The sequence below is a fragment of the Carassius auratus genome, chromosome 42 (genome assembly GCF_003368295.1).
Source record: "Carassius auratus strain Wakin chromosome 42, ASM336829v1, whole genome shotgun sequence".
Classification (NCBI taxonomy): Eukaryota; Metazoa; Chordata; class Actinopteri; order Cypriniformes; family Cyprinidae; genus Carassius; species Carassius auratus.
In genome coordinates this window covers 11044308-11067233 of record NC_039284.1, presented here as the reverse complement: position 1 = coordinate 11067233, position 22926 = coordinate 11044308, and the positions used below count along the sequence as shown (strand labels likewise).

Genomic DNA, 22926 nt, shown 5'->3' with positions numbered 1-22926 from the left:
AAACCAATAGGCAGGAAGGAAAGGAGGTGGTTTTAGACTCTCATTAACATACACAGCCAACAGTGGATGTAACTTTACAGCTCTAAAAAACAGTCAAGTACTCCCATGACTTTCCAAAAAGGATTCAGATATAGATGTGGATATAAAAGTATAGATAGTCTCATTAGTTATTCTGGTGAGAATAGTCAAGAAGATGCAACTTCCAAGTTTTCCAAATATTTCAGGTGTTCCAGATTTTTCAAGACGACTACTCGTGGATTGCAGTAAACTGTTGGACCATCAAGTCGGAGGTGGTAAGCTAATTTTTAGGCTATACAATTTTTTCTTCTTCTTTTTCTCCATGCTATTGTTTTCATTTATAGCACTTTGATTACATTTGATGTTTTGAAATAGCCTGACTATTATTAATTTAATCCATGAATTATTGATATAGGAATGCTCATACAACATTTAGCAACTGCAAAAAATATTAATGGTATTTGGTAATATGCTGCTAATCAACCATCTCTAATGTTTTTTAATGAACAATTCCAGCTGCGTGTCTAAAAACTGAAACACGTTCAGATTAAACACTGAGCCGTTTCCACATGCCATGGATCAGACGCTAGAGCTTCTCCCAGGCCAGACAAGAAAATGCACTGTACTATCCTGATGTAGATTTAGATTTCTTTTAAATTAGGATTTATTATTATTATTATGTTTTTGTTGCTAAAAATAGGACATAATAGTAAAACTTAAACAACATGCATTATAAATTAACAATTCAAAACTGAATTTCCTTCTGTACAAAATATTCATTTTTCTTTTTAAACTAGATTAAATATTAAAACCTCTAGACAAAAAAAATCAATGTTTTATTAGACTCTCTTTATAGCAGTCAAAAAAAAAAAATGCATGTTTTATTCATTTTTAAAAACAAAAAAGACAACAGAAAATAACAGCCAACAATCAAACACTACTAGAGTGGGCAACAGGAGGCGGGGTTAGTTGACTGACGCATGGCTGCACCAATTGATTCCTTCCCTCTCTCATCCTGTGTCTTCACACTCTCCATCTCTCTAACGCCCTCCTCATCTCCCTCCCTCTCTGCCTTTCTCATTGTTAAATGGTCAGGAGGTGTGTGAGTGTATTCATCTTGGCTGAGGAGGGGCTGCATGTGAGCAGGAGTGTGTGTGAGTGTGTATTCGTATTCGTATGCGTGTGTGTGTGTGTGTGCACCTGTGTGTTAAACCAGCATTGTTCCAGACAGAGGGAAAGCTGTGCCGCATTGTTTGGAAAATCCAAGGTCATTGGAGCCCGGTCACATGCGCTGTATGAGAGCGTGCATGTGTGATTGAGTGTCTGTGAGAGCGTGTCTCTCTCTCTCTCTCTCTCTCCCTCTCTCTCTGGCTATGTGACAGAGAAAGAGGCTTTAGGCAAAGAACAGAGAATTTCATCAGGTTTTCCATCAATGTACGGTAAGGGCAATTGTGTGAGTGCGTGATTTTGTGTCTAAATGATAAATCCCTGCATGTGTTTAGGAAGGAAAGCTTCATGTGCATCACAGGAGATCATGGCAGTGACAGTAGAATGATGCTGAAGCAACAGATTGCATGCAGTATTGCAGCTGTGCTCTGTTTATTGTGCTTATTTGATTTCAGGCATTACCGGTTAGCTTCATCCACACTACTTTGCGCCGAATACTCAAACACACTACTAAAACACACAGATTTACTGCAACATTCATTTATTTACTCTAATGCATGTACACATATAATATTTCCTGCTGTATTCATATTATTTCATCTGACCAGCATGTTGAGGATGTTTCAAACAAACTACAGGCAGTCAGGCTGGGGCTTTGATTTCTCACAGCGTGGATGCCTTCGAGATGACTGGCTTTAGCACTTCAAAACCAGATCGATTGCATTTTTAACAGCCTGAGAATTTTTCCAGCCAGATTTCTCCACTCATGCTAGGAAAAAACTGCTTTTTGAGATTAAGTCAGCTCCATATGCTGATCTATTATGCTATGCATCTGAGTTCAAAAGATTTATTTAATCAGCAATGACATACAGTTTAATATTTTTTCCAGTAGGCTAGAATAACAAAAACTGATTTGTGTGTGTGTGTTTATATTGATTCTATATATATATATATATATATATATATATAACATGGTTTCTACAAAAATTATTAACTGTTTTTAACATTGAATAGTATTGAGAAAGGTTTCGTAAGCAGCAGATCAGTATATTAGAATGATTTCTGAAGGATGATGTGAAGCTAAAGTCTGCAGTAATGACTGCTAAAAAATACAGCTTTGCCTGGAAAATAAAGCTTTTGCGCTGGAGTAAACTGCATTTTTAAATATATTAAAAAGACATTAGTTATTTAAAGTTATAATAATACTTTACAGCATTATCTTTTTCTACTGTGTTTGTGATCAAATAAATGCATCCTTGATCAGCATAAGAGATTTCTTTTAAAAACATTAAAAAAAAACTTACAGAACCCTAAATTTTAGATCATTAGTATGTCATGAACATTTATTTTTATTTTATTTTATTTTATTTTATTTTATTTTTTCTTAATCCTACTTTTTAGTGTTGATCCGAGTTTAAATGAGATTTTTTACCACCAGTTTTCAATATATTTTCTGATATTTGGACCCTTACTGCATGTTATTTAGATTGACATTTTGTCCTCAACTGCAAACTATTTTGGGGGGTGATATGTAATGTTTTATAAGCAATACAAAAACAATTGAACTATATCCTAAAGCTTCTTCAAAAAGGCACGACATTGTTCTCATACAGAGTCCTGAGTATGCAAATGATAGTTTTAGATGAACTACTAGATGCACATGGAAGTAGAGCTCACAGTGACCAGGTTAAAGAAGTAAATATATAGATTACATTGTTCGAAGTTCCCTTTCTGTATTTCTGCTTTTCCCCAGTGACACCAACGTATGAGATTGAGTCTCTTTAATATTTTGTCCCGTTTTGGGCAATCTGAAGGGATATGGCATCTGTGATGGCTAATGTGCTAAATATAGCAGTCATTTCAAGAAGCTCTCACAATTCAGGGGAAATGTATTTAGAGTGACTGCGTCATGACGAGAGAGACGGTGCCCGGCGTCTGTGTTTCGGAAAGATTGATTTTCCATACTGAGTTTGATTCATTCACATGCATAGTGAGTTGTGTGTTATGTAAAGCCCCGTTAAAGCTGGATGTCTTCTAGTATGCCTATGCCAGCTTGGAGGATATCATATCAGCCATAGTAGTACATCCCAGCACGACTAGTTCTTTATTATGACATAATCTTCTTTGTCCCAGTGCCAGCTATAGTCTTTGTTTTGCAGCGTATGCAGATGGTAGAGGTGCGTGTCCACAATGAGAGTTGTTCCTGGCAACAAAGTATGCACTTACTTCCCTAGTGTTGATAACACACTCCTGGTGTAAATTATTTAGTTGTTTTTGCTTTCTGAGTGTAACATGTTAACATGTATTTATTAACGTTGTCATTAGATGTACAGCATTCTGATATAGCAAGTAAAAATAATAAATCTAAAAGCACATATTCTTGCCTATGTGCTTAGTCGGTGTCAGTTGATTGTGCCGGGTGAATGATAGAGGGAGTACACAGCCATAAGAGAATTATGAGGGTTGTAAACCAGAGGGAACTGTTACTACCCTGTCTGAGAAGAATCAGAAAGCGCTTAGCTAATACAGTACTAGTAAACCAGTTCATGTTGCTGCTCTTGTATGGAGTTTGGATTTATAAACTTGATATTTACTTCATGCTATATACTTATGATTATGTTGAAGGAATGATTATCAAGATCTTCGGTATTAGGAGCACAAATGCTCGGGCCAGATCATTTTGATTTCTTGCAAATCTCTTAAATGTAAATGTTTACTATTTATTTTTTGTCTCCTACTTCTCTTAAAATTGCCTAATGATTTATTGACAGTACATTCATGCATTTGGCAGAAGCTCCAACATATTTGAGGAGAATTCACTCTTTACACTTGATCATAATTAACTCCCTGGAAACTGAGCTAGACTAAGCAACTAGTTAAAAAAATGACAACAATTAAATAATAATAATAATAATAATACATTTATTGTTTTAATGCACTGTTGTTTTACTAGTTTGAATCAGTTTATTCAATTTTGATCTTTATTAACTGATAAAATATAATATAAAACAAATTATAAATATTAAAATATAATAAATAAATAAAACAAAAACACTTTTATTTGTAGTATTATTTTTATTACAAATAGTTAAATAAAATATTTATTATTATTATTTATTTATTCATTTTGTATTTTATATATATATATATATATATATATATATATATATATATATATATATATTATTTTGCAAGAGATGGCTATCATTCAATACCATGTACGTGTGCGTGGCTGATTGTTTGTCAGTTTTAAGTGATTGCACATTGCACATCACTCTAGGAGTGAAAACTGGGCGAGCGTGAGAGGATTCACTGCAGTCTTGAGTGTGTGGGTGGAAATTTTCAGTGTCGACTGTCAGGGTTTTTTTTTTCTTTCGCTTCTGCTTCAGTTGCTTTAGGCGTAGAGGTGTCACGCTGATGTGTCAAAACACTAGCAGGAAGGCCAATGTGTGACTCACACTCCAGCTCCTCTCCCATCCATCCAATCGCAGTGTAATTGCCAATCACACTCTTGGTGTACGGCAGCTTGACAGTAGCTAGTCGGATAGCAGGCTTGAGTAAATAAACCTATGCTGAACTTGGTGGTGCATTTAAAATACAAATATGAGTGAGTTTTGTAGACTGATGCTCTTACTGATATAGTTTAATATCTGTCTGCTCTATACACACTAGTATATATTGTGTGTGATCTGATCGTTAATATTTGTTGACTAGAATGAAAAGCCTGTGTCAGTTCTGTGTGGGTGGTTGAACGCTGCTGTCTGATCGCTCCACTTGCCCTGGTTTGTTTACTTTCCTCCATGACAAAGCTCTTTCTCTATGGTAATGGTGTAAACAGCCTTGTCCTTCCCAGGGGTCCTACCAAGGTGCTGCCTCGGACTCATCCACCCAGAAAGGGGTCTGTGTGTGTCTGAAAAACCATGCTTGTGGAGTTTTAATTGGATAGTTGACAGAACACATGGATATGAACAGTTTTTAATCAGCATCAGTATTTTAGTTTAATAGTTATATGAATGTATAAGCAGGAGAAGTGTGTATTTTAGATGCAGTGACTGGTCAGGTTTTTCACAATTGTAATCACATTTAAACTTCCTGCAGGTTGCTTAAATTGTCCTAAATGTGTGAATTATACATTTTTAAGATAACATATATTCCATGTAGCCCCTTTCAGTTAGTATGAACTAATTAAAACACATGTATAATTATATAAAAAAAATAATAATATTAAATAAAAAATATGTTTAAAATGGATGGTGTACAGTTATAGAGTATAGATGGATGGAGTTGAGTATACCTACAGCTTACAGATAAGGTTATGAAAATTAACCTAAGTGTTGCTATTGTTAACTAAAAAAATATATATATTCAATTTATTTTCGGTCACTGATATTAAGCTGAAATAAAATGTAAATATTAGATGAAAAACAAAAAAAATGTTGCCTTGGCAATCAAATGAATTAAATAAGTTTAGGTTACAGTGCTAAAATTAATAAAATTAAAACTTAGAAATAATTTAAAGCTAAATAGAAACAGGACTAAAAATAGATAAAAAATAAAACATAATGACTCAAATGTAAATGTAAATGTAAACTGAAAATGTAAAAATAAAAGTTGATTTAAAATAATAAATCATTAAATACAAAAAAAAGAGAAAATTCTAAATATTTAATTAAATAAAAGCCGATGTTTATCAGAGTTCATATTACCTAGTGTGAACATATTCAATCTTATTTTAAAATTAAAATTTTGTTATTCTCCTGAAATCATTTGCATCAAATTGATGACAACCGATGAATTATCCTTGTTACCACTTTCCCCTGTGATTTACAGTGTGTTTCTTTATATGTCTGAATAAGTTTCTTAAAACCAAAACAATTCTAAATGCTTTCAACAGATTCTTTTCAAATCCATTTAACTGGCACACCAAGCTGCAGACGTTTCCTAAATACAGATGAATGCCTTTCCCCTGAATCGACTGGCCTCACTTACTAGATTACAGCACACGGGTCTACTTTATTTAATGTGTCGATGCAATAAATAAACCTCACCTTGAGTATAATTACAAAGACTCTTGATCAATACTGCCCTACATATAGATGAGGTAAACAAAGGGGTCTGGAGAGATAACCTTCCAAACTTCCTTTTCCTTCACGTATATTATTTCTGTCCTTGTGTGCTCAGTTATTGTGTTAAGGTCTTCTTTTGTATTACTGCCGGTCTAATTCACTTTCTCCCATTGTTTCAGGTGTTTGTGGATGCTGTGGGGCCCTAAGACCCCGTTACAAGAGGCTGGTGGATAACATCTTTCCGGAGGACCCTGAGGTAAGGTCAGAGGAAATAAAAGCCGCTGAGCCAGAGAAAGGGATGCTTCACTAGGTTTGGAGTGGTTATCAGTCATCAGTGATCAATGCAATGCAGGCTTTCAGTGACATTCATTCGTTTTAGAACCACTGTGACAGATCTGCTGCATGCTCACCTGACTGCATTCATCTGTTTTTACAGACTAGTTTGTCTGTTTCAGAGATTTTTATATTTAGGGTTGGAAAATATTAGAGAAAACAAATAATTTATACATTGTATTTTAAACTTGTTTAAGAAATAAAAAGGTGTGTGTGTGTGCGTTTGTTTAATGTCTTGCAACGTATACATACATTTTCATCTTTAGCTTTCTAAGTACTCATTAATGAATCGAATTTCTAATCGCGATTACAATTATGGATGCCACAATTACGTAATCGGTCATAGCAGCAATTAATTTGTTCAAAGTCCACTTTTGTTATTCTACGTGCTTAAGATGCATTTTTTTCTTTTTACATGTTATCCTAAGGAATTTTCTCATTTTTTAAAATTTTAGTTTCAGTATAACATTGTAATACCGTTCATATTTTTAACTTTTTTATTATTTAAAGAAGAAACTAATCCGATAGTTGACATTTGAGACTTAATACTATAGAAAAGCACTAAAAGTTAGTGTTTTCAGCTTGTTTATTTTCATATCAAAATACAGCATGCAGTTGCATCAAACAATGGCATAAACATCATTCAATGTAAATTGTGATAATCGTAATTAATAATCACAATTATAATCTCAAGGGAATAATCGACAATTATGATTTTTGCCTTAATTGTGCAGCCCTACGTTGGATGTAGGATTTATTTTGAAACAACTGAATATGCTAAGAAATTTGTACAAATAATTACAAAGAAGTGACAAGTAACACATTAAAAAGCATGCAAAAATTAAATAAAAAAAAAAAAAAAAAATTCGTCTCGTATTACACCATGTAACTGTAAGGTTATAATAATCGATGTACAATTCTTTTTTAGTAGAGGAAAGTTTAAAATCAATCTTTTTATGTCTTTCTCTAATGTTCTCTCTTTGCAATGTTCTCTTGCTCTCTGTCTGTCTGTCTGCTGTCTTGTCTTTTTGTGTAAAGGATGGTTTGGTGAAAGCTAACATGGAGAAGCTTACTTTTTATGCCTTGTCCGCTCCGGAGAAACTAGACCGTATCGGTGCCTACCTGTCAGAGAGACTATCCAGAGACGTTGCCCGGCATAGATATGGGTAAAAACTAAAATTGGAAGAAAGGGCAGTGATTGTTTCTGTCCGGCTCTGTGATTTATACCTGCTATAATAATCTGTGGTCATCACTGTGCAATATCATGTTTGTGTCTCACAGGTATGTTTGTATTGCTATGGAGGCTTTGGACCAGCTACTGATGGCCTGTCACTGTCAGACTATAAACCTTTTTGTGGAGAGTTTCCTTACTATGGTGCGCAAGCTGCTGGAGGCAGACAAACCCAATTTACAGATCCTGGGCACTAACTCAGTGAGTGGAATTTACTGCCTTTACTCTCTAGTCAAATTCACTTACAGACCCTATAGATGTAGTTACAGATTTAGAATGCCATGTGAAAATGATCACTAGATAAATCTCGCTTGAGTCGGGCGTCTTTGAAACTTTGAACTTTTTATATGGACCTTTACTTTGTTTTATTAGTTCTGTATTTAAATATTGCACTTATTCCATTACTTCGTGTCAGACCCTAACGTGTACCTGAAATACACAGGCCCTCTTCATTCAGTATAATGCCATTCCAGCTAATGTTATTTCCTTTTACATGACAAGCTTTTAAAACAAAGATGAATTTATCCTCTGTACAGTAATGTGAAACTTCAACATGGTCCCTGAAAGCTTAGCACCAGCCCAACTCAATTGCTTATGAGAATATATAGAGTTCTCAAGTTCAAAACCGCTCACATCTGATGCTTCTGAAATATAAGATTAATAAGAGATTACTTTCATAGACAGAGGCCAGATGGGGCAGGGCTTAAACTGTGTTGCCAATAAATGTTGAAAGATGTTTGCATTTTTACAGAATGTATGGGTTATGCAGTGTCTTCATCTGAGCTTAAAAGCGTGAAGGTTCTCTCTGTAGGTTTTGTGTTGGTGTGGTAGTGTGGTCAGTAGTACTGCATACGCCCACTAATTTGCGTAATCAGTCTTCTGCAATATTGGTTTTTTTGCTTCTTAATGCCCCTTGAATTTTTATAGTTTCATGTTCTTGGCAGCCAGTAATTAACAATAGTTTATGGCAAAAACCATGTGAGACACACACAATATATATATTAGGGATGTACCGGTTGACTGGCCATAATCGGTTTTTGGTCTTTTTTCGGCCGATTTTTCCAGAAATTCACCCGCGTGCACATAATACATTGTAATCATTCGCTATATCATTTGTGTGGAAGTATTTCGAAATCTGTGCGCAGGATACGTGCAGCCGTTCATCACTGGAAGTGCAGAGCTACCTGTCTGAGGCACATATAGCAGGAAACGATCAGCCGTTGGTGTACTAGCGCACAAAATAAGAGTCTTTCCTGCGCACTGAAGTTGTGCGAGCGTACTGTACCTGTCCATGCCCTGCACAATAGGAGACAGTGAAGGGATGTTTAGCTCAATTTCTCACGTGTTGGATGAGAAACGAAGCAGACTAAACTGTGACAAAACCGAAATGCTTTTTTTTTTTTTTTTTTTTCAGTAGAACTTGCATACACGTTTGAAAAGCCATAAGTAAACGTCAGTCCTGTACAGGACGATTATTTTTATTTTACCTTAATATAACATTGACTTAATTTGATTTAAAAATCACCTGCTGTAGCAATTAAAAAATTGTAGGGTAATGATTCACATCTATATTTTTTTACTCGAGACAATAGTTATTTATTTTTCACTGGCTCAAGTAAAAAAATATAGATGTGAATCATCATTTTTTTTTTTAATTGGTTGAATGAAATACTTTGCATCTTTGTTTTATTCGCATTATTTGATTTTAACATTTTGGAAAAATGTATTTATATAGCATACTTTTATTTAGTCTCACTGGTAAACCTTTTTTAAATTTAAAACCAAATTTAAAAACTAAAACAAATACTGATTTAAAGACATCTTATTGAATGTGTGTTGATTTTGTTGTTTGGATTGTAGAACTATGCAGTTATTGCCTTTAATTTCACATGGTTACAGTTAATCTTTTATTTAAGGCCAGTTCTATGTAGTTTCAACCCATTTCAAAAACAAAAGCTAAATGCTGATGTCTGTACCATCTATGTTTGTACTGAATGTAGGCTACTTACTAGGGGTGCTCCGATCACGATCGGCCGATCGTTAATGCGCATCTCGCCGTTGTTAACTGAGAAGATGCGGCAAAAAACGCTAAAAAATGAAGTGGATTTGCGCAGCTTCTCTATTAACAATGGCTCTCTGTAGTAACAGCTGCTCTATGTGAAATCACGCACCTGATGGAATTAACCGCTGATTAGAGAACCGGCTTTACTGACGAGATGCGCATTAACGATCGGCCGATCGTGATTGGAGCACCCCTACTACTTACTGTGAAGTTAGTGCCGTTAATTTCAGATGGTTATGGTTATTGTTTTCAAAAGCCAAAAGCCAGTTTGGCATATTAAATACCAAATAAACATTGTTTCTGCATACTTTCCTTCTTTCTTGTTTGTTGCTTAAAGATAAAAAAAAATTGGTATCAGAATTGGCAATGAAAATTCATGATCGTGCATCCCTAATATATATATATATATATATATATATATATATATATATATATATATATATATATATATATATATATATACATTATGTACATTATGTTCATGTTGGGTCATTGTAATTACATTTAAAGTACATGCATTTAATTAACATTTAACATTACACCTAACCGTAACCCAACTCTTAGCAAACCATACCTCACACTCATTAGCCGTAAAATATGTGACAGGTCTTTCTATATTTTTTCTGCTCTTTCTCTTTAAGTTTGTGAAGTTTGCGAACATAGAGGAGGACACACCGTCATACCATCGTAGCTACGATTTCTTTGTCTCACGCTTCAGTGAGATGTGCCATTCCAGTTACGAGGATCCAGATATTCGCACAAAGTGAGCACCTCATTCCATTTTTTTCAAATTATTATTACACCCAAAATTATGAATGTTGAATATTTTTTTTTGTATTTTAACATAAACCATAAAGTATAATGATTCACACTTTATTTTAAAGTCCAGCTCTTATTATTAACTAACAATTAACTACAAGTTTTGTGTCAGTAAACTCATATTTAATGCTTACTAGTTAGTAAGGTGGTTGTTAGGTTATATTGTTTAGGATTAAGGATTTATTATATGGTCACATAGAATATGTGATTTATAAGTACTAATAAACGGAATATGCTGGTAATATGCATGCAGCATGATAAGCAAGAAGTTAATAGTGAGAATTTGTCCCTATGCTGAAGTGTTCATCTTATGCATATTTGTCAGTTGAAAATAAAAAGTAAAAGAAACAGGTAAGATTTCTGTAATAGTACTAATAAACAAAATTAAAATGTATTAATTTTAAATGAATTTTAATATAAACAGATAATATTTAATATAAATAAGCTGTAGAATCAATAGATATCACTTTAATAATGACTACATTTGACCTTATATGTTCAAGTCTCTATTGCTTATGTTAAAACTGTGTAATCCAAATGGATGGAAAATATATGTGCAATTCAATATATATATACACACACACACACACACACATATATATATACTGTATGACTGTCCTTTTTAAATGTCATTGTTTTTTTTTTTTGTTTTTTTTTACAACATATGTACAACATTTCTGTCAAGAGTGATGGAGCACCAGTATGGAGCCAGAAGAGTCTCAATAAAGATAAATGCACACACTACAGTCACATATGCACACATAGGATTCATACATGCACACACATAATTCATAAATACACACACAGGATACACAAATGCACACACAAAATTTAAAAAGCACAGAAGATTTACAAATGCATACAAAATTCAGAAATGCACACAAAATTCAGAAATACACACACAATTTAGAAATGCAAACAACATTTACAAATGCACTCAAGATTCACAAATGCACAGGACAAGATTCAGAAATGTATTTCTGATGCACACACACATATATCTTGATATACAAAATGCTTGCGGTCTGTGAACTTCACTGCATTTGTGTGTGAATTTTGAGACTCCCTTGACTTGGCTCGACACACAAATGCCTTTTTTTAAACAGGGAATGATCTGCAACCAATCAGATATCTCCCTTCTTTTAGCCAATCACAAGAATGCACCCCACGTGGGGGATTGTTTACTTATAAGCCAATCAGCGAACGACTCACTTTCCTCACGCAGCGAACGACTCACTTTCCTCAGCGAACGACTCACTTACCTCACACAGCCGGCGACTCACTTTGCGCAGCCAGCAACCCACTTTGCGCAGCGAACGACTCACTATCCTCATGAGTCACGCAGCGAACGACTCACTTTCCTCACCCAGTGAGCGACTCACTTACCTCACGAGACACGCAGCGAACGACTCACTTTCCTCACCCAGCGAGCGACTCACTTTCCTCAGCGAACGATTCACTTTCCTCACGAGTCACGCAGCGAACGACTCACTTTCCTCTCCCAGCGAGCGACTCACTTTCCTCAGCGAACGATTCACTTTCCTCAAGCAGCGAAGTTGAGCGAACGATTCACTTTCCTCACGCAGCGATCAACTCACTTTCCTAAGCGAACGACAGCCGGAGACCCACTTTTCGCAGCCAGAGAGCCACTTTCCTCTCGCAGCGGACCACTGACTCTCTCTTCATGTAGGGACTGAATATTATAATTAAAGTGACTTCTATATTGCATCCAAAAGAATATTTAGATATATTTAAATATTCATAAAGGTTTAAACATTTTTTTTTTTTTTACTTTCATTAAAATATTTCAATAAAATGAAATAATTGCCTATTGCAAATTTATGAATCCATGGTTAACTTTTTTTCTGCAGTCACTGGGCTATATGTATTGAGACATTTTTAAATTTATATTTAGTAAAAAATAATAAAAAATAAACCTGAATTGTAATCTAAACATCTGTATTTTCATACAATTTAATACAATTGCTGTGTGAACACGTTCATGTGATTGGCTTATAAGTAAACAATCCCCCCACATGGGGTGCATTCTTGTGATTGGCTAAAAGAAGGGAGATATCTGATTGGTTGCTGATCATTCCCTGTTTAAAAAAAAGCATTTGTGTGTCGAGCCAAGTCAGGGGAGTCTCAAAATTCACACACAAATGCAGTGAAGTTCACAGACCGCAAGCAGTTTGTGAATCAAGATATATGTGTGTGTGCATCAGAAATACATTTCTGAATCTTGTCCTGTGCATTTGTGAATCTTGTTCTGTGCATTTGTGAATCTTGAGTGCATTTGTAAATGTTGTTTGCATTTCTGAATTGTGTGTGTATTTCTGATTTTTGTGTGCATTTCTGAATTTTGTATGCATTTGTGAATCTTCTGTGCTTTTTAAATTTTGTGTGTGCATTTGTGAATTTTTGGCGCAATTGTGCATCTTGTGTGTGTATTTATGAATCATGTGTGTGCATCTATGAATCCTGTGTGTGCATATGTGAATGTAGTGTGTGCATTTATCTTTATTGAGACTCTTCTGGCTCCATACACCAGGAACTTAGAATATATATATTTTTTTCACAAGAGTAATTACATATTAATCTTATTTTAATTTCTTAGACTTGAAGATAAATATATTATAATATTATAATGATACCAATATGAAATTATATTATGAATAATAAGAATGTTGAATTAATAAGCAATTAATTAAACAGTATTATTTATAATTATAAGATTTACTGGGAACATCAAGGCTTTGTATAAATATAGCAATTGGGATATTCAAAAAGGAAATGCATGAATATGTGCACATCCATGTCCATGTGTGTGTGTGTGTGTGTGTGTGAGAGAGAGATTTTGCCTTGAAATTAAATCGGCTTTAGATATAAAAGGATTTTTTTTCCTTTATGATTTAATAATTCATGCATCAGAATTGCGCCATGCTGTGCACATTAATAAAAATAGCAATATATAAATCCATGTCTCATAAATGTGACTGAATTATGTCTGGGTTGTGTGTGTGTGTGTGTGTGTGTAAGGATTCGTATGGCAGGGATCAGGGGTCTTCAGGGGGTGGTGAGGAAAACTGTCAATGATGAACTGCAGGCAAATATCTGGGAGCCTCAACACATGGACAAAATCGTGCCATCTCTCTTGTTCAACCTCCAACAGGAAGAAGGCGTAGAGAGGTCTGAAACACACTTACACTCTCGTACACACAATCACACATGAAGATAAGTTGACACTTTTTAGTCTAATGGAAGTGAGAATTTCTTTCAGAGAAACAGCATCTTGCTAATAGCTATTAGCCAGTCTGTGTGATAACCTAATGAACTCCTAATCGAATGCTAATGACAAGTGTGATATAACAGTAGACTGAATACAAATGAGGTGTAATAAGAAAGTCTTTTTTCTAGAAGCTGCTTTACTGCTGTAAACCTAATGAACCCAAAGCCCGAGGGTCAGAAGCAGACCATGAAATCTGAGCTGAACTATGAACTCAGAACCATAAAACTCTTCACATCTTCACCTCTGTGGAAACAGCTGACCAACAACAATCGGCCTATTGATTCAGCCCTGGTTTATGTGTGTCTTCTGGTTTTGATTCCTATTGATAGGTCTCCTTCCCCAGAGACAGAGAAGGACAAGGAGAGTCCAGTGGAGCTGACAGAGAGATGCTTTCGAGAGCTGCTAGGACGAGCGGCCTACGGCAACATCAAGAACGCTGTGAAACCTGTGCTCATGTGAGTGTTTATGCACTACCCTGATTAAACACTAGAGGACAGCGCACAGAGACACATTAAGGACACCAGTTTAGTGTACTAAAATTGCAGAGTATTTTTAAGTACAAAAATATGTAAAGGTGGTAAACTTAGCATGAAATAAATGTATTTCAAATACATTTTAGTATATAGTTTCCATTAGGGGCATTCGAAATATAGCATTTGAATGAAGGGAATGAAGAAAAATAATTAAATAAGTTGTCCTCATTGTTAGCCTGAAACAATCTACACAGTAAAAGTAACTGTAGTGTCTGTTACGCCAGTGTATTTTTTGACTTCCTTTGCCTGTTCTTTACTGCTTTAGTTCTGTTTGCTGAAGCTAATCATTAATTCACTTATTTCCAGGCACCTGGATAACCATTCACTTTGGGAGAGCAAAACATTTGCAGTCCGCTGTTTCAAAATCATTATGTACTCCATTCAGGTAGATGCAAACAACTGTGCTGATATTTCTGTGTAAAAGTATAACACAAAATACAATGCAAGACACACTTTTGAGGAGCATGGCCTATTGCTACTAAATAATTATGTGTTTGAGGACATATTTAAACATCTTTAGAATATCTTAACTTTGAATGTCTCAGAACACTAGTGAAACTATTTTTATATTTGCATTATTACATATTTTCTACAAACTATCTCATCAGCCCAACAGTTGGAGTTAAAAATCTCATAAATGTATTAATGAATTCTTATTGTTTCCACATTATAAAATTTCTTTATATATATATATATATATATATATATATATATATATATTTATAATAGATGTTTGTTCATCAGTGTTACTACAGGTAATATTAACTCGTCTACTGTTCCTCCTCAGTCCCAACATTCACATCTGGTGATTCAGCAGCTGTTGGGCCACTTGGATGCCAACAGTAAGAATTCAGCCCGAGTGCGTGCTGGGATAGTGGAGGTGATCTCAGAGGCAGCTGTAATAGAGGCCAGTGGATCCATAGGTACCAGATCATCTTTAGACCATTAGAGGGAGCACTAAAACCATCTCAGCAGACGAGCACTTTAAATGATTAATGTCTGATAATACTTGTCCTTTTTTGTTTTTTGTTATTATCGTTTTCTTTCAGAAGAAAAGTGATATACACACTTCTTATTTCAAATGTATCAGTGTTTATATGTTTGACAAATAATTAGATTTGATACACTAGTAATCATACGCATCGACGGTGTTCCTTAATGCAGTTTTGACTCTGTGCCGTACCGCCTCACAGGACCCACAGTACTGGAAGTGTTTAATACTCTACTGAAGCAGCTCAGACTCAGTGTGGACTACGAGCTCACAGGATCCTACGACTCTTTTGCAAACATGGGCTCCAAGGTCATTAAAGTACACGAGGAGAGACAGCTGCAAGAGGCCGTCATCAAAACTGTCGGTGGGTGAACACTGAATGTTTGTGAGGAAACCCTGCAGTCGTGGCGGTCAGATATTTTCATAAAATGACCGTGGCTAAACTGTATAACTGGCTTGTCTCAGATTTCCTACATAGCTGTGCTCAGTTTCATATCAGCCCACATTTTCATTCCTCAAATTATAACAATTTTATCTCAGTATTTAAAAAGATTTATCAGCTGTGCATTATTCCTCTGTGTTTCTTTGTTTTCAGGCTCATTTTCAAACACACTGCCCCCCTACCAGCGCTCTGAAGTCATGTTGTTCATCATCGGTAAAATTCCTGTGCCAGGCATGTATCCGGCTCTGGGCTCAGCCAACACTGGGTGAGACAGGGTTACAACCTAGATTCTATCAATAAGACATGTTTACGCTGTATTTTCAGCTGGCCCAAGAAGAAATGCAAATTTGCTGAGGAAGTTAGCATAAACGCTAACATAGCAAGCTTTTAATGAGATAAACGCTAATGTAGCAAGAAACTTGTGTTTTGTCAGTAAGTGTCTGTTTCTGTTTTCAGGCTTGAGGGCAGTAGGATGATTCAGGTTATGCTGCTAAAGTCTCTGCTGCAGGTGAGCTGGTTTGTGTCAGTCATGATCTCACGCGGAGGCCATTTACTCCGTCTGTTTCCATGATATCCACAGTTGCGGATGCAGTCGAAACCCTCTGATGGTCTTGTGTGCCTCTGACTCTTTTAGGTAACAGCAGGATTCCAGTCTACCAACATTTTGACAGCCCTTCCCACCTCATTCCTGGAGCCTCTCTTGTCCTTCACTTTGATGGAAGATGCAGAGATCCGTCTCCTCGTCCTTGACATCCTCATCGGCATCATTGATCGCCATGACAACCGGCACAAATTCTCCCCTGTCAGGTCGGCATGCACTGACAAAATCGAGCAATCTACAATTTACCTCTTGATAAATGATTAAAGCTGCGGTAGGTAACTTTTGACGCTCTAGCGGTTAATAAACAGAACTGCTTGCGTCTTGCTGAAGAACATCGTAGCCGAAGCTACTTCTCTCTGTTTATGTCTATGAAGAATCACAAAGGTACTGGGTTACTCCGCCGCGGTGCCCCCGAAGCAATCTAAAATAGTCTGAATATAAACACTTATTATAGGTGCACCCTAGTGATTCAGGACAAGCTAAAAACACGGTTCATGGATTCATGGTGTACTCACTTATTATATACATTTTTCTACATTTTGAACAAAAAACAAAGTTATGGACCGCAGCTCTGATTGGTTGTTTCTTACCGGGAGCGGATGACTTTCTGCAAATGGCAATAGGACCACTGGGAGGAGCCAGAGCTTGATTTTTTTCACAGATTATCTGTCTCATATTCTACTGTCAGGACATAATGACAGGTTTAACAAATATGAAAAAAATATATTTTTACAAAAGTTACCTACTGCAGCTTTAACGCTATGAAATATGGAAGGAACATGTTGTTGTTGTAGTGCCTCTCAAAATTATTTCAAGTTTTTATATATATTAAACAATTATTTATATAAATAATTATATATATATATATATATATATATATATATATATATATATATATATATATATATATATATTTACAATTACAAAGAAATGCAAAGTAACGTATTTTTGAAACCTGAAATAGTATTAATAATTTTCAACAAAAATAACATTTACAGTTTACCTGACAAAACACTTCACATTTACCATAGTATTGTAATTCATAAACCATAAATAATGATTAAAATGATGGCCAGATGACCCTTAAAGATGGCCTGTGTTAATATATTGTAATACCATGCTTAAAATAGCTTGTTTAAAATTGTATTTCGTGCTATCATACATTTCACAGTATGAATTACTCTTATATATGTTTTAAAAATTGATATTATTTAATAGCACAAAGTGTTTTGCTACAGTAGGTCCCTGAGAGTCACCTGACAGAAGATTTGACCGTGCATTCTGCTATCGTTTTCAACAGAATTATCTCCGATATCGCAGTACTGAAGCTGAAAGTAGACAAGTGCTCCAGGCAGGATAACCTGTTCATGAAGAAACACAGCCACAGGCTATACCGCCACATTTACCTAGCCTGCAAAGAGGAGAGCAGCGTCCAGCGGCATTTTGAGTCTCTTTATACACTGCTGGGCTTGATCTGTGTGGAGCTGGCCAATGAGGAGGTGGTGGTGGACCTGATCCGACTGGCTTTGGCATTACAGGTCATTTCTCTCACCTCTATGATTCGTACATGGCTGTGGGGCTGAATAAATATGCCAATGGACACATAGGGACAGCATAATGATATATGTTAATTAATAAACCTAGCACAGGACAACCTTTACTTGCCATCTCTTTACATTATGCTCAAGGACTCACTGTATAATAATCAACTATATGTCATAAAAGTGTCAAGTGACTATAAGTCATAAAAGTGTCAGTACAATAACAATAGTTCTCAGACTTTTTTTCATTTCCCCTGATGTGTCCTTTTTTCAGGACCTGGCCTTGACTGAAGAGGATCTTCCTGTTTATACCCGCTGTGCCATTCACGCTCTGTCAGCTGTGTACCTGAACCTCATCAGTCAGCTGACCACTGTGCCTACCTTCTGCCAACACGTCCATGAGGTCTGTCCGTTCATCCTTCTGTCGATCCATTTATATTTCTGTTTGTGAATCTATATACTGTATATATAGATCTATCTATCTTTCTGTCTCTCTGTATTTTTTTTCCACAGGTGATTGAGTCAAGAAAGAAACTTGCTCCTTTCCTGCTGCCAGAGAATGTTCTTGTTGAGAGCTCAGAGTAAGAACTGTTCAAACAACCATAAGTGTAAAACTTCCACACAGCTTTTCTGCCGTGGTTCACACTAATAAACCAACAGAAATGCATAGTTCTGTCTCAGTTCTTACAAACGTATATACTGGGTAGAGAACATACTCTACAGTTTTTACTCAGTTCAGTGTCTTTCAGTGCACTATAACATCGTCCCGGGGAAATTTTCAACTGTTATGTGCCGAGCAAATGGTTATGAAAGGCATTAAACCAACAACACATTCAGAGATCTCGTATTCGCCTGGTTTCTGCTAGCTCAGAAAAGTGCACCCATATAAAGCGGAAGAATATCTTTAGCCTCTTTTTCTTTCAGGATCCCGGAGAAGCTGGAGAAGGTGGAGGGAGAGGTGCTGTTTGCGCAGACTAAGATAGCAGAGATACTGGGTGGCAGCGGATACAACACAGAGAGACTGGCCACTGCATACATCCCACAGATCACAGGTCTGACCCTGAGCTTGAGCTTGAAATACAATGAAATGGGATGCCCTGTCGTATTTTTGATACAGTTATATTCCATTAGACACATTCAGTGAGGGCATTTCACATTTAAATGCTATATTACAGCTGAGCTTTGTTTCTGGAATTCTCCATAACACAGTACTTTATGAAAATAATATTTTCATAGATGAAGACAGACTGTCCAAGAGGAAGAGTATTGGAGACACTGTGTCCCTGCAGTTAGAGATGGAGTCCAGAAACAGTCCAGAGAAAGAGCAGGTGAAACATCCTCGTCTTCACTACACTGTGTCAGCAAATGTGTGTCCACGTTTTAGAATCCTAACTACTATCAGCTGTATTTATTTTTTTACCTATGTTCGGTGTCTTTACAGAGATCCACAGCAGAGCAGATAACATTTGAAACTCTTAAACAAGCCATTGGTAAGTCTGCATGATTTGAGAGTATCCTTGCATACTAACAGTGGGTCTCATTCATGAAACACGAGCAGAACGAATTTTTGTGTAAATCGCGTGTAAAGTGGTTTTGGCGTAAATTTTCGGATTCATTAAAACGTTCATATTTTCCAAATGTTAGTTGGTACGAAAGAAATCTACACCTGCTCCCAGCAACGTGTAAATAGTGCGTTTAACGTCTGAACGTTTTGCTCATTAATACGGCTGCATTTTAATTCACCTTAATCGGGTACATATTTACACAGCATTTTGAAAAAAATATTATATATATTAATTACATACGGTTTTTCTTTTAACTTTTTTTATGAGAGCCAGTAATAGGATCTGCAATATGCTGCCAAACTTCCTTTTTTATGACCTGATACGCCACTAGTACGCTTGAAAATAAAATGTGGCGTTTTGAATGAACTTCTGATAATAAAACTTCAATTTCTGCAGCTGAGAAAGACATGTTGAAATCCTTCGTTTGGTGTCATAATATGATGCTCATATATAGTTGTCAGTCGGATTTAATAGGCAGGATTTATGGTAATTGAGAGTGAGCGTGCATGCGCGTCCCATTTATGACTGATTGGAATTCATTAACACACACACACATTTCACTATCACATCTGACGTTTACGAAGTTTTTGTGAATCAGGAGAAGAGTTTTCGGAAAGTTCTCTTTACGCGCAAATCACTCAGATATTTACTCGTATATTTACGCATGTTTCATGAATGAGACCCATTGTACATACACTTCCGTTCAAAAGTTTGAGGTCAGTAAGTATATGTGTGTGTATTTTATATCATATATATAATATATTCTATTCTGTATATGCACAAAAGGATCCTGAAAAAGTATTGACATTGAAGACTGGAGTAATGGCAGCTGAAAATACAGAATACAAATTTAAAAACAATTAAATATATTAAAATTTGAAAGCATTTATTGTAAATTGTATTTTTATTATATCACAATATTACTGTATTTAAGACATCATTTTAAAACATGAAGAAAAAAATAATAATCTTACCAACCCCAAACTTACGTTACTGTCATTTTTAAGTCATTTGTTATATTGACTTTTATAGTGTAGTTATAGTATTGGCGCAGAACTGTCCCTCTGATTAATGATCTCTATAAAAAAATGTTTTCAATCATTCTTATTCAGTAATCACAAATGACTGGAGAAGACATGGTACTAAAAAAAAATATTGATAGTAGCAATATCCATAAATTTAACTTAAATTGAAAATTTGAAAGGGACATTTTCTAGGCTGGTCTATGTCACCTAGCACAGATTCACCTGTGTTTGTTTGTGTGTGTGTGTGTGTGTGTGTGTGTTTGTTCAGTAGACAGCGTGAATGTGGATGAGCAGGAGAGAGAGCGCAGAAGGCAGGTGGTGGAGCGGTTTCAGACCGCCCCGTTTGAGGAGATCGCAGCCCACTGTGGGGCCAGGGTGAGTCCAACGTCTAGCTAGCATACACACTCTAATTTTATCATCACACAGCACAAACACAGCTCTTCTGTTCAGCTCCTACATCTGTTTGCATCTTTTTACTTTGTGCATGAACTGTCTGCTTGTACTGTTTCTCTCTAGGCTTCCCTGTTGCAGAGTAAACTCAACCAAATCTTCGAAATCACAATCAGGTACATAATATAAAAACAGTTTTCTGTAACATTTTATAAATTAGCTTAGCTAATCATTCAGCTGTGCATAAAGTACAAATATTTTAAGTAATATCGTAGAGTAGGAAACCACTACAGTGGAAAAGGGCTGAATTGTCTGTCTCATATGATTGACACTTGTTCCATCTGTTTTTCTCTCTCTCTCTCTCTCTCTCTGTTGGATAGGCCTCCACCGAGTCCGTCTGGCTCTGTGGGAAACGGTCACGGCCGGAGCCACTCCATACCAGTCTATGAAATGCAGTTTCCAGACCTCTGTGTATACTGAGAGACCCAGGAGCCCTAGTCACCACATACAGCTGTTTTCATCCCACTATAATCGTTCCTTTTCAAACCGTGTTCTCTAGTGTAATATCTGACTTTAGATAAGGATTAAGGCTGTACTTTATCCTGAAGTCTATTTATGCCAATAAAGCAAGAGAATATACCATATGTTGGTTATACTATATGCACTTAAAAACGTAGTCTAGATGAAGAAGTCCAGAATTTATCGACAAATGATCGTATCTTGTCTGATAGCTTAGAGAGCAGAATCAGGTTACTGTGTAAGTGTAGTCTGTTGTTCAGAGCAAGTGATTGGTTTTCTTGTACAACTAAAGAGTAAAGCTGCCTTAAATTTTGTATCTTAAGTTAAGGAAATGTGTCCAAAAATGCCCCAGATGTGTTTCCAAAAACGACGTTGTTTTGTGTCTGTGTGTGTGTTGGTATGGACAGTTTAACTAAGTACAAGCTTTGATCGCATGTTTAAACCGTTTCTACATGCTGCAATAACAGCTGTATTTAAAGCAATAATTATTGAATTTAAAAAAATAAAACCTTTTGGGTAGAAGCTGAGGAAGCGTACAGTAAATACTTAGTTTGTAGTTTAGCTCATTGCAGTATTCCAGTCAGAACTGATGGCTTAATGTCACTGTGTGTAAGAAAGTAAATGTGTTACATTCACATAGTGAAGTCAGACCTGTATCATTATTCATTATACTCTTATCGCTGCAGTTTCATACGAGGAGGGGTTATGATGTATAAACCACAGTACACACAGAAATAGCTTTCAAACCAAGCAGGTTTCCCTTGAATTGCATGGCCATCTTGAACCCATTGTGAAATCTGCTTTGGAAAATCTTTTGCCCTTGGCTCAGATTCCAGATTGTGTGTATTCCTATTAGAATTTAGCTATATTCACTTTCAAACCAAGCAGCTTCCTGTTGGTCAATGCATGCCATCTCACAGGAAATTCTGTTGAGGTAATGACATTTTGCCAGCAAATGTGATCACATCATTTCAGACACTACCTTAAGGGTCTAAAGGGATCTACCCCCTTTTTTATTTTTTATTTTTTTTATAATTTGTGTGTTTCATTTGTCACTTGTACAGTAACAATTCTTCTATTGTACTTAAATTTATAAATAATTTCAAGTTTACATCAAGATTTTGTTATCCTGGATTTAAATGCAGCACTTTAAAGCTCACTGTGTACTGTAAATGTGGTATATGCTGAAAAATACTTCATGTTGTGTTAATTTCATATTAATGTGTTCTTGTCTAAAATGTTATGGTGTGTTATCTGTCATGTCATATTGTTCCAGTTCCACATTAAAACAGGTCCACCATATTTTTTTTTTTTTTTTTTTTTTTTTTTTTTTT

General features: G+C 35.8%; 1 protein-coding gene across 4 annotated transcripts; it reads left to right on the top strand.

Moving 5' to 3' along the window:
• Positions 1 to 167: 167 nt before the first annotated feature.
• On the top strand, positions 168 to 22915 carry LOC113060633 (protein EFR3 homolog B-like). Of its 4 annotated transcripts, none has more exons than XM_026229715.1 (22): positions 168 to 293; positions 6431 to 6507; positions 7623 to 7750; positions 7866 to 8016; positions 10519 to 10640; positions 13736 to 13885; positions 14315 to 14440; positions 14825 to 14903; positions 15306 to 15441; positions 15712 to 15873; positions 16105 to 16216; positions 16408 to 16459; positions 16586 to 16758; positions 17853 to 18090; positions 18368 to 18496; positions 18607 to 18674; positions 19018 to 19145; positions 19330 to 19421; positions 19535 to 19583; positions 20955 to 21058; positions 21200 to 21249; positions 21454 to 22915. In XM_026229715.1, exons 1-22 carry the CDS (start codon positions 194 to 196, stop codon positions 21551 to 21553), a joined length of 2526 nt encoding a protein of 841 aa, XP_026085500.1. In that variant the 5' UTR covers positions 168 to 193; the 3' UTR covers positions 21554 to 22915. The 4 variants fall into 4 exon arrangements, with proteins under 4 accessions (XP_026085500.1, XP_026085499.1, XP_026085501.1 ...); XM_026229714.1 differs by having other exon boundaries at positions 20952 to 21058; XM_026229716.1 differs by having other exon boundaries at positions 194 to 290; positions 20952 to 21058.
• The last annotated feature ends 11 nt before the right edge of the window (positions 22916 to 22926 follow it).

Excerpts from the sequence above, each read along its gene's own strand:
- LOC113060633 (XM_026229714.1), top strand. The coding sequence starts at position 194 with ATGCAACTTCCAAGTTTTCCAAATATTTCAGGTGTTCCAGATTTTTCA. Across the intron at positions 6,508-7,622 it reads TCTTTCCGGAGGACCCTGAG|GATGGTTTGGTGAAAGCTAA; the intron begins GTAAGGTCAGAG and ends TTTTGTGTAAAG. Across the intron at positions 16,460-16,585 it reads TGCTAAAGTCTCTGCTGCAG|GTAACAGCAGGATTCCAGTC; the intron begins GTGAGCTGGTTT and ends TGACTCTTTTAG.